Source organism: Aspergillus pseudonomiae, assembly GCF_009193645.1.
Source record: "Aspergillus pseudonomiae strain CBS 119388 unplaced genomic scaffold BDV37scaffold_53, whole genome shotgun sequence".
NCBI classification, from domain to species: Eukaryota; Fungi; Ascomycota; class Eurotiomycetes; order Eurotiales; family Aspergillaceae; genus Aspergillus; species Aspergillus pseudonomiae.
Genome location: NW_022476045.1, coordinates 163,172 through 175,147, shown reverse-complemented (window position 1 = coordinate 175,147; position 11,976 = coordinate 163,172). Strand labels below are relative to the sequence as shown.

Genomic DNA, 11,976 nt, shown 5'->3' with positions numbered 1-11,976 from the left:
CTATTTCGCAAGCAACTTCGCTTCTCTAGATGTCTCCATTTCATATCCTACTACCTAATGTATCTACTACTCAGGAGCAGTCAGTCTTTGTCTGAAATTCAACGCCCGGCTTGTCTTGGCAGTGGGGCAGGGTAGATGTTCACAGGGTAACATGCGAAATGCAAATAAAAACAGACTAGGGAAACTGTCAGTTGAGTGATATACTTAGTAGTCTAGTGCTAAGACTTTGCGGGTACAAAGGCGCCACCAGCCTCAATGTGATTCGTTGAAGCGTGGAGTTGCGAGCACTGTCTGAGGTAGAGTACTTTTTTCTTCCCCCCCCCTCCCTGTCTGCCCTGCACTACGTCTCTGGCGAGGCTGGATCTTCTGTCTTCCTTCGTACATTCCATTGCGGGGTACTGGTTACTGCTCCTGACGTTAGAGGCCATGAAAAAGACATAGGCTTCGTGATTTCTCTGGTGATAACTTTGAATGTCTCTATTGTGTGTTTGTCTACATGTGCGTGAAGCATTCGTCCCCACAAATCAACAGGCCCAGCCTACCTTAATCGAAGCATGGAAATATGGTTTTACATCTGACACGCCGTCATAGCTTAAACAGAAGGTAGACAAACCTTCCAAAATTACTCGCCAGAGGGGCCCACTTTGGAGGATATGGCGTCTTTTCGCACCCCTAAGAGAGGAAAGGATTTGTACCAATTGATCGACAGACTTAACGAACAGTTTGGCTTAGATATCCCTAACCCAAAGTTCCACTCTCCGTCTCTCGAGCCTAATACAAAGTCGCTCAGATGGCGCGTGTATAAGGGCATCAAAATGCTTCATTATGGCCGGAATGTCAACTTGAATGAGACTCTCAACAACTTCGAGGAGTGGGTGGCATCTCGACCATTGCAGGCCAATGGTGACTTTCCTTCAAATAATCGCTCAAAAGGGGATCCGTTTACCAATAAATGCTATGCCAGTGTTTCTGAGGCAGAGAGAGACGAGCGTCTTCTATACTTAGCGAAACAGATCGGGGATGAATTGTATATCATGACCAAGGGTTCCTGTTCCCCTTTCTTGGAAGGACTTAATGGGAGCACTGGAAAAGCCACGGAGCAAACAAGCCCATCGAAAGGGCTGAAGAGAAGGATGTCCGAGGAGGAGGCCGAGTTCCGCACTGCCCCAAATTCACCGGTAAAGAATCCTGAGTCCGGGCTTACTGTGGTGGACCCGCTTAGTTTGGTCAATGATGAAGAGAGGTGCGGTTTTGATCCAGGCCCAGCTCAGGTTTTCAAAAGCCCCAAAGTAGATGATGCGAGGGGACCGTCGGCATTTGTCCAAAGATTAACGGCACCTGACCAGTTTCGACGATACGATGCAGTGTCACCTGCACAGGACGACCCAAACGTTAGTTTCGCAACTACTGAGCCGACCTCTATTTTTGATTCTTGCGATGACCGATGGAATACCTCATTCATATCGACCATCACGGATGCTACTGAGCCCATATATGACTCGGACTACGAAGATTCGGTGGTAAATCATATGCTCAGCCAGGAGCTGAGATTGGCACTTGAAAGGTCGCAACCCATGGGTGAGAATGTTGTTGATGAGCCTCCCGAATCTGTTGAGCAGCGACTGATAGATGACCTCCTTCACTACGGACCATTTGCACAAGCCTATCCCTTTCCGGGCTCAGTACCCCTACGATACCGGTACGAGTTAGAGAGGATAGGCAGAGCTTGGAATATCCCCTCCGACCGCATGCTGGCTGGTAACAGCATACCATTCCAAACACGCGATGGCTTTTGGGAATGGATCAAGGGCCACAACCAACGCAGTGGAAAACCACTCCCAGAAAAGCCAACCAACAAAGCTTGGGACTCCGCTATTGGCAACTTCAAGACAGATAAGCATTCAGAAGTTGTTGTCCTTACGGGCGATCTAGAATGGTGCAGCGAGCATGAACCGGGCATTTTCAAATTGAATTTGAATCCACTGAAGACCGAAAGAACATGTCGATTCCATCGCCATTTTGGATCCGACAGATTCCTTAGCTTGACAATGCCTGCACCGTCGCGCCCCCCGCGCCATTTCCCATTACCATCTAATCCTTCTCTTCTACGAGAAACTATTGCGCTATGGCTGACACAGAATGTCCACCGGTGTCTAGGGAGGACATGGAAGCCTTTCTTTGTGGAAGAAGTCAAGTCGAAACGTAAAGTAAAGGCAGAACCGAAGTTCAGGGTGGACTTCTTTGCAATTGATGGCGTGGACTTTGACAAGGGCCCGCACGTACCTCCCATAGCTCGTGCGAAGCAAAACAGTGAAAACCACACGCCCATGAGCTTGGATTCCCTGTTCGACTGGCATATATCGCGAGACGAGAATATAAAGCAGAAAAACTGCAAACTATTCCAACGTATCTCATTGGGGCTTTCGAAGACCTTCGCCACTGTTGTCTTGAAGCCATCGCAGGTCCTTCATCTAGCAGACCCCTCTAACTCACCGGTAATGAATGATGGTTGCGCTTTGATGTCTAGGGGTCTAGCCAACCGAATATGTGACTCATTAGGCATTACCGGGATCACTCCTAGTGCATTTCAGGGCAGAATTGCCGGGGCCAAGGGTCTGTGGATGGTAGATAAGCACGATTCTGATGTCTCCATAGGAAGTAACGTGTGGATTCAAATATCTGACTCGCAATTAAAAATCGAGCCGCACCCGCAGGTTTGGAAAGAGCCTGTAGATGAAGAAAAGCTCACATTCGAAGTTGTAAAATGGTCCAAGCCCTTGCATACGGTGGACCTGAACACTCAACTTTTGGCTATCTTGGAGCACGGAGGGCATATTAAAGAATACATCGCCGATCTCACACGAGCTGGAATTAGGGCGGTATATGAAGACTTTGTTACTGTCATCCAGTCGGACAGTCCCGTTCTTTGTCGCAGTCTAATACAAAAGATAAGGCCACCAGCAGAAAGCAGTAGCGTTGGAATGCTTCACAAGGTCAGACGCTTGGAGGATTGGATGGCTGACGATGCGGAGGCCGTCATTCGACTGACAGAAGCAGGCTTTGCACCTCGGACTTTCCACCCTCTTCGGAAGCGTTTAAGGAAATGTCTCATGGGTCTGCTAGATCAATATGTAGAACAACTGCATATTGAGGTACCTCTTTCCACTTATGCATTTTGCATCGCAGACCCATATGGGGTCCTGAAAGAGGATGAAGTTCACTTTGGATTCTCCAGTAATTGGCGTGATCCTGAAGGTCAATTCGAAGACAATCTGATCGACGGTATGGACGTTCTTGTAGCTCGACTCCCCGCACATCTCCCGTCTGATATCCAGCGCCGAAGGGCTGTGTGGAAGCCAGAGCTCCGGCATTTCAAGGATGTTATTGTTTTCCCTACGGTTGGGACAACGCCACTGGCACACATGCTGTCCGGTGGTGATTACGATGGAGATACACCGTGGGTTTGCTGGGACCAAAAGATTGTGCAGAAGTTTCGTAATTCCGACCTACCTACCATGGATTACCCTCCGGAGTACTTTGGTCTTGAGACACATAATGTGCCAATGAAGGATATTGACTCATGGGATGAGTTTCTTCAAAGTACGTTTACATTCAACCTAACCATGTCTAATCTGGGCAGGTGTACTGTCGAGCACGAGAAGATATCCTACGACGAATCGATCGACTCACCAAATGCCAAAGAGCTTGCCTGTCTCCTCGGCCACTTGGTGGATGGTCGTAAGGGAGGGGTCCGCTTATCAGAACACGCGTGGCGAGCATACCGCAAAAGGGTTAGCCCTAGAGCACGGGATGTGCCTGCATACAAGAACCCCAGTCGAAGACCCAAGCCCACCAACATAATAGACTATCTGCAGTTCGAAGTTGCTCGGAAAGAAAAGGACACTGTTTTGAGGCTACTGGAGGGGTCATTAGCTGAAGCGGGGACCACGTACGAACATGATAGAGACCTTACAAAGCCGTGGGACGAGGCACGGGAGCAGGCCGAGAAAGACCGACGTGAAGGTGGACAACTTCATGTGATTCTGAGAAATGTCACCCAGGATATCGATGATCTCTTTGACAGATGGGTCCGCTCGGTCACCGGCGAACATTCATTCTCAGCTGTCTCGTTGGAGATCGCTGATCATGCTAGAGCCATTTCACCACCCGAGGGTGATCACCCTATGATCGTTGTCTGGCGACATAGTAAGGATGCATGGCTCCAATTGCTCGCTTCGTACTCGTACAAGAAGCATCCTGAATCGAGTTTTGCCTTCCATGCCTTTGGGGAGATACTCTGCCAATTAAAAGCCAGTAATGTGCCGTCACGATCAGTGGTAAACGAAATCCTAGCTTGTTACCGGGTGAATCAGAAGGTGGTCGCAAGGTTGACAGCCGGGAACACAGCTGAAGAGGCAGACAGTGATGGCGGCGATGAATATGAAGGCGCAGATGCTATAACGATGCTTCAGGCAACACAACTTTCTGGGGGGTTCTACGACTGGGATGATGGTCGATCTGTGGAGTGAGATGTTGGTCTGTTGGCTTTCATTTCGGGTTTCTCATCTTCTTTGGAATCTCAAATAGATATTGATTTCATTGCTGTACATACATACATACATACATAAACACACTTGGAAATAACCAGAATCTACATTTCCCACCAAAGCTCGTCAGGCCTCGTCCATTGAGCGAAGTAGAGCCGAAGCTTTACACCCGAGATGCCGTCCCATGAACAATTCTAAGCAATCGTCCTCAATGCACAAATCTACCTCTCTTGCCCCCGTCTCACTTATGCACTGTTTAAGTTGTCACAATCGTAATACCTGTTCTGCAGCTATCTTTCCCCACCTGTTTTATGGCGAGTGCAGTCCAGTACGTAGGGTTGCCTGAACCATGGGAAGGCCGAGCACACTAACAAACACCATTAAAGCTTCGGGGAGATCAAGACACACTTCGCTTAATAGATAAACCGAAGCAGCCCAACACCTGTATTTCCGGGCCAGCCAAGCGTCACAAGAACATCCATGATGGGCGATCTATCTTCGGGATTGCAGTGTGCAGTGTGGGACGGGACCTCCACCACATGGGATCGCCATTTGACTAGTAGACGTGGGTCGTCGGTACTTTTTTTTTTTCTAGAAGTTTGCGTCTCTGTGCAGGCTGTGGCCAGTGGTTGTGATGATCTACAAACAGGGATGCGGTTTAACAAACCTGGATAGTATTTCTGTCGCGGATTACTTGGTTGTCATGACCATTATAGTTAATAGTAGTTCTTAATAATATTCAAAGGGATCAGTAACTCGGGGAAATCAGGTGACAGTACACGCAATACTAGTAATGCTAGGAATGATAACGAACGAACTCGTTTGGGATATGCCCTAACCAGAATCAAAGTAGCCCACTAATTGAAGGAGTGCTAGTTACAGACTACTATAGACAAGTAGATCGAAGATCACCAGGGTCTTCACCGTGCACACTTCTCTTCTCCTGGGTCTTCCTAATCAGGATATTGGACGACAGATGGATTCAAAGGTAAGTTGACGTATCACAGCCAGTCCGGAAGGCGGTCAATTGAGACTTTGTTGGGACTTTTGCTTCGGCTCGAGAGAGTGGAGACGCTTTTGACGAAACCTGACGTGTTTGCAACTGCATGGAGAAGGCGGTCAGGCGGCTAATTGTCGCCCTTTTCTTTCAGGTGGGAATCACATGTCACGATTTTGCCCCAGGCTGAAAAACGGAAGCAAATCATGAATCATGTTGAATGTCAGATTGTTGGGTACGTCGATAACTCGTTCTGGGTATAATAACCTTAGTAAGGGCTGGTGCTGGAACACCAATTCCAGTGCCCTCCACGACGGCAACCGTCCCCATCCGGCACTGGGAAGAAGGTTTAGTCGTTTCGTTGGTGGTTCAGATTCTTTCAATTCCGAGCTATTCGGCATGTGATAGAATGGGGTAAGTTGCATTCGCTTGGAATGTCTGGTCGACTTGGAGGATTACTTGCTGCATCTCATGGTTACATAGTCTATTTCTGCCTTACAGGTCGCATAAGAGTTGATGCTCTGAGCGTTCCGGGGGAAGATATAAATTATTATTCAGGGTAGTAACGGGGGGTAGTTCCATATCACTCCATTCTATGTACCAATGATATATCTGGATAGAGGAATTGCAAGAATATAACCGCCCACCGTGCTGACCAGAAGTTCTAATTATATTTTTCTTTTTGGGGATAGTATTTGAGACCTGGCCTTCATTTGCCGTGTATTTTGCCGGTCAACTGGGCCGGTCCCTCTTTTTTTATTTTTATTTTTAAATTTTTATTTTATTTTTCAACCATTTTTTTTGTTTGCTGGTTGGTATTTTTTCACGTGAAGAGCACATGAGAGAGACATCCGTCACTGACTCGATCAGTTTCCCTTCTCAACCTTTGCTTTTTAGTCAGGTCTTAGTCTAGTACGCGCTTCGCAAGGGATCGTCCCTTCTCCAATTTCGATAGAGCTAAACCGCTGACGCCCCCCCAAATTGCTCGTCTAAATCATCTCCATCTTTACTAGTCGGTTTTGGGCCTCCATGGACTATTGTTCAGGCGCTATTTCAACGCCGAACGATTCGTCCGTCTCCTCACTCCGAAACACGGCCAACAGCGGCAAACCTCAGACTACCTCGACCCTCCCCGCTCCTCCATCCGGCTATCCTTCTGTGCAGAATGTCCCTACCTCCATGATGGATGTCGATAACACCACAGTGGTGGAGGATCGCTCACGTCGAGCTACTAGTGTTCTCTCCATGGATGATATTGAGGCGGCGCAGGCCCTGGAGGGGCTCCGTACAGGTATGCCGTTTTACTCCTGCTTCGTTTCATCCAGGAGCCAGCCCTCCTGAGATCGCTGAAGTATACTAATCAAAAATCATCCTAGAGTACGGTCAACCTCCTCGAAACGTGTCGCAACAAACCTCCAGCCCCGACTCTAAACCACAACCCGAACCCCTCCTATCATTACTGACCTCGACCCATCCTCTGATATCCTCCGCGATCAACGGATCCGTCTCGGCATACACCAGCTCAAAATCATACTCGCCCCGTTTCAAGTCGGGGGCCGAGTTCCTTGAACGTAACATTGGCTCCCCCGTCGCCAATACCGTTGGTACAGTTGGCCGCAAAACCGGAGTCGAGAGCGGCCTTCGATGGGCGCTGCAGCGTCGTGGATCCGGTTCAACTGATCCCAAACGGTCTAAGCGTCGCAAAGTGAGCGGGGACAAACATCCAACCGAAGTAGACTTGGAAAAGGGCTCTGACGAAACAATGTCGTCTCGCCGCGGGCGTAGCTCCTCCGACCTGTCCATGGGTGAACCCCTCCCGCCATATGACGACGAGACGTCGCCCAGCTATGAGGAGGTTGGTCGGCAAAACTCTTCGCGACGTAACCCCACGTGGCAAAGTCGATTGGTGATCTCCACCTCGGGATTGGGTGTGGCCATGAGCGAGGAGTCCCTCCGCAGCTTGCAGTATTGTTTGACATGGTTACGATGGGCAAACGGACGGCTGGGCAAAGCCATCGTGGCCTTGCAGGGCGCCCTGAAGGAATGGGACAATGCCAAGAAGGATAATGATTCTAACCAAGACACCTCCTTGCTGTCCCAGCGTATCCAGGCCGTCCGGGAGGACGTCTTGTCGACCTTGAAGCAGGTTGTAGATGTCGTCTCCAAGTATGCTGGAGGTGCACTGCCTGAGAATGCCCGGAACTTAGTCCGTCGACACCTCACTTCCCTACCGCATCGATTCCAGGTAGCCTCGACGTCGAACCCTCCACCTGACTCGAGTATGGCATCCTCTGATGCCACGATTGGTGCTCATCGCATCTTGGTTCTGGCACAGGAAGGTCTAGACATGATGGCGCAGGTGAGCGGAGTCGTGAATGATACTCTCGTCAGTGCGGAGCTTTGGTGCGAGCGGTTGGGCAAGAAGCGGCCCGACAGCAAGCCCCAGAGCGAAGCTCAACAGCCCGAGTCGCACAATGCGTCATATCCCCCTGATGTGAAGCAGCCTATCCGCGAGCCTTCTCAAGATGTTCCCATGACCGGGACAGAGGAGAAGGTATAGACAAGGGAAACAATCCATTTTCAGGTGGCGTCACAGTTATTGCTCAGCGGGCACTGAGAAATGCACTGCCTCCTATCGGGCTGGCGAGGCTACGGGGTGGTTCAAGCTCGCTATCTACAGGACTTTTCTCTCAGTGATGGTACATATGACGTTGAAAACACGTTCTATTGAAGCATCTCGGATCAGTCGTTGGTCTAACTTCCTTTCGGACTTTCTTTCGTTATTTTCTTTCTTTCCTCTGTAATGTTCGTTTGTTGATGTTTTCGTTTGATATCCGTACTACTTGTTGAGTGTGAAAGAGTCGGCGTTTTGGTTTTTGGATACCTTTCTATCTGATTTTATACTTGGTCTTCTTAAGTCTCTTCAAAATCTCGCACTAAGGGTCGCTCCTTGGCAGCTTTCCTGATACTGATTGAGTTACTAGTTGGTATACCGTACGAAGGGATGGCCATCCCAGTCAAGCTAATATGTCTGTGTTGAGCCTTACCACGGTACAATACATTCGTTCCTTGATCTTCTCACCATGGCGAGTCCAGCGCCACCTCGCGGAGTATCCCCTTCCCCCAGTAGATGTTCACCTTTTGCACCTTGCATTTCTGGTGCGCCAGCCGTAGCTGTACGAACTGGGACTGTCTCTGTTTCTCGCGTTCCTTCATGATCTTCTTCCACTTGAACTTCGATCTCTGGACCTGTCTCTGTCGACTTGGTTCCCACTTTCTCCACAACCCCTCTTCATGTTCCATCAACCCGCAGTTCTCAGGCCACGGTGCCCTATCTGGTATGCTGAAGTCAGGTATTTGTAGGCCTGAATCCCCTGCCATGCGTTCGAGCTCTTCGTACTTCCTCAGCCCCCACATCCACTTCTTCAGTTCATCCCGGTCATCATTGTCGCGACAAAGACTCAACATCCCTCGGTGAAACATGTAATGTACGTGGATATGATAGTCAACACGATACCGAGCGAGCTCCTTATCCCTATTGGGGTCTTGGGAGATGTATCGATCTATTCGTTCCTCGTAGAGCTCGATCTGAGAGGGCGTCATTAACCGTTCGTACCCGGACGTCAAGGCTGGTGCGGGCGTTGTAAGGAGGGAATCTTCTTCGATGCCGGCCGCGACTACTGTGCCTAGAGGAGATTCCTCACGCCAGGCGCGTCCTTCAGCAGCAATGGGAACGTCTTCATCTAGGCCATTTTTCTCCGAGCCATGGTCTCCACTGGAAGCTGGGTCCGGTGGATCGATCTTGCAGGCAGTACATTTTAGGGCTTCTTGTATTGCGATATTCTGCTTGCGTTAATGACATTTTTTTTTTATATCTCTTTTCGAAGACAAAATACATACCATCGTTATTTGCTCTAGGAGCTTCATATTGGCAGTGTCTGTCTTGTCTCTTGATTTTCTCGTCTTATGTTGGTCGCTGGTCGGCTGACGCTGCATGCGTGTACGCGGTGTTGGACGTCTATTGCGATATGGGATCGTCATTTCCTTCGTTTCTTCAACACACTACGTAAGGAAAAAGGAAGGAAAACAAAAACTGAAATAGAAATAAATCTAAAACACAGCGATTGCACTTCTCTATAATTATTCCTGCTCATGATCTTTCCAGACCGACAATGCCTATGACGTCTGTCAAGAATTTGAGATCTACATCAAATGGCCCCCCACCTGACTTTTGTCCTCGATGCCCGTGACCCCATCACTGGGTTGGGGTAAAACAGGACAAGGCATTGTGTTTCTTTGACCTATTGTCAGACTTCCAAACACATCGAGTTTAGTCTTATTGTTGAAATTGTCCAGTGCATTCATTGTCTGCGTTGTGTGGTGATCCAGTAGGGCTTTGTGTTAACAGATCTATGTACATTTAATCCAATCTCGGAGATCATGACATGCATTACATACATAGCATTGCATCCGATAATCTGAAACACCAATAAATACAATAGACCATAGAAACAATACCTACCTCAATGACCAAACAGAATGGGATTCTCGCATACCGTAGCGTCTATCTTAACAAGGAGATCTACATCGCCCTACGGCAATTCGCCGTATACTATACTCTGCTGTATAGAAGTATATCATCATTAACAACAGAGATACTTACACATCTTCCAATATCTCAAACATATAAAGACCTACAATCCCATAGATCGGATTCATTTACAAGATACAAAGAAACTACATTAGAAAACAAAGATATCCACAGCCTAAATGGCCGAACCCATGGTCACCCTCTACCCAGCAACCTGTCTCATATTCGCAGCCATGTTCCTCGTCTTCCTCAACCGAGCTTCGATCACCCACTATCTCACCTACTGTTCTCAATGTCTCGATCCCGGAAACTACTACGTCGAGTTCCGTTCTCAAACTGATGACACTGAATTCGAGTCCGAGAGCGAAGACTTCGAAGATCAATAGTATGTACGATCCCCAAACCCAACAACCCCAAAGAAAAAAAAAAAAAAAAAAAAAAAAAAAAAAAAGAAACATGAAGGAAGAACATAAAAAAAACACACCGAAAGAAAGAAGACCAACAAACGCACAGGCCCACCCCAATACCCGCAAGCGACAACAACAACTCCACCAGCCCCTCCTACCCGTCATCGATATCAACCGACGATCCGAACTTCCCCGCATCGCACCCCAGAACCCCGCTAGGGAGGTTCTTCGATCTGGAGACGGGGAAAATCTACCCGCAGGCCCTGGAGCCGCCGACACCGGCGTGGGAAATGGAGCTGAGGATGCGGATTGAGAGGGGAGTCGGGTTGGAGGCGTCTTGGGATCGCGCGGTTGATTGTATGGTGGGGTTGTTTGTGGGGTTGCACGTTTAGTACACGTTTGTTGGCTTGTTTTTCTGGGTCTTTTAGAAGAATTGCTTCTTATGTTCTTTTATGTGATGCTGGTGATATGTGACATTGGGAGGAATTTGTAGCTTGTGTGGATTCTTTTCTTCATGGTGTCTGTTACTGGACTAATCTTGATCTTGTCAATTATTGTACTGGTGCTGGGAATAGTGATCGATGTTTCTGTAGAGAAATCATAGATTGCGCTAAGAAATACACAGAGACTTATTTTGCTATATCTTAGACATTAGCTGTTTTCTTATTAATCGCTTTGGTAGTCAACCCTCTTCCTAACAGTGAAGCCAACGCAAAAGGGTTAAGAAAGTATTTAACTTTGAAGAAACCTCATACTTCATCTCTTGTCAACTCCCAGTGGATGAAAGATCTTTGCCCATAATAGTTCCAATTATGTATATGTCGGAAGAGCTATAGATGGCTTGAGATAGCTCCCCAGCTATTAAGAGCTTATCCCTTGCCAATTCTCGTTCTAGCTTCTTGCTTAGAGTATAAACGAGCTAGGGCGGAGTGATTAAGTATATTACAGATTTCGATGACAGCAATTTCCTAAGATTTAGTATCCTCTAAAGGTAGATCTCCGATCGATAGTCAAGACAGGAGACTAATTCTAGGCCACTCGGCCGAAGAGCAGCTTCTCAACTGCTCGTTGAGGCTACCTTTATCAGGCCATTCAAGTTTATTATCTAGAAATTACAAAATAGCAATAGGTAGCTTCTATACTAGAAGACCAGTTAGAACAGAACAGGTATCTGCATCCAGAGTAAACTATAGATAAGACATAAATAAACACTTAAAATACTAGTGAGCTCAGGAGTATCAAATAAGGCGTAGTAAATATTATCACCGTCCTGACTTGTATGGCGTGTCTCACTGAAATACTCACGGAAATTACTATTCCATAGGCCATATCCTTTAAGTGGCAACCGCAGCTTTTAGTTAATACACTCCTCCTCTACATATATTCCCCAAACCTTTGAAGCCTCGAGTGCTTGACCAGGGCATCTAACTCAAG

The 11,976-nt window shown here is 47.8% G+C and overlaps 3 protein-coding genes across 3 annotated transcripts; 2 read left to right on the top strand and 1 right to left on the bottom strand.

Annotated features, from left to right (window-relative positions):
• Positions 1–4,544, top strand: BDV37DRAFT_252880 (RNA dependent RNA polymerase). Its single transcript, XM_032082487.1, has one exon. It carries the CDS (start codon positions 654–656, stop codon positions 4,527–4,529), a length of 3,876 nt encoding a protein of 1,291 aa, XP_031939593.1. The 5' UTR covers positions 1–653; the 3' UTR covers positions 4,530–4,544.
• Positions 4,545–6,271: 1,727 nt separating this feature from the next.
• On the top strand, positions 6,272–8,363 carry BDV37DRAFT_162859 (putative clock controled protein (Ccg-8)). The gene is made up of 2 exons (XM_032079194.1): positions 6,272–6,835; positions 6,921–8,363. Exons 1-2 carry the CDS (start codon positions 6,574–6,576, stop codon positions 8,102–8,104), a joined length of 1,446 nt encoding a protein of 481 aa, XP_031939592.1. The 5' UTR covers positions 6,272–6,573; the 3' UTR covers positions 8,105–8,363.
• Positions 8,364–8,622: 259 nt separating this feature from the next.
• On the bottom strand, positions 8,623–9,471 carry BDV37DRAFT_284922 (uncharacterized protein; the record flags this gene model as incomplete). Its single annotated transcript, XM_032087609.1, has 2 exons — positions 8,623–9,387; positions 9,445–9,471. The coding sequence occupies 2 exons, from the start codon at positions 9,469–9,471 to the stop codon at positions 8,623–8,625; spliced, it is 792 nt and encodes a 263-aa protein (XP_031939591.1).
• Between the last annotated feature and the right edge of the window lie 2,505 nt (positions 9,472–11,976).

What these genes read in the sequence shown, in the direction of transcription:
- BDV37DRAFT_252880 (XM_032082487.1), top strand. Translation starts at nt 654, where the DNA reads ATGGCGTCTTTTCGCACCCCTAAGAGAGGAAAGGATTTGTACCAATTG.
- BDV37DRAFT_162859 (XM_032079194.1), top strand. Translation starts at nt 6,574, where the DNA reads ATGGACTATTGTTCAGGCGCTATTTCAACGCCGAACGATTCGTCCGTC. An exon ending in CCTGGAGGGGCTCCGTACAG is followed by an intron (nt 6,836 to 6,920) that starts GTATGCCGTTTT and finishes AAATCATCCTAG; the next exon opens with AGTACGGTCAACCTCCTCGA.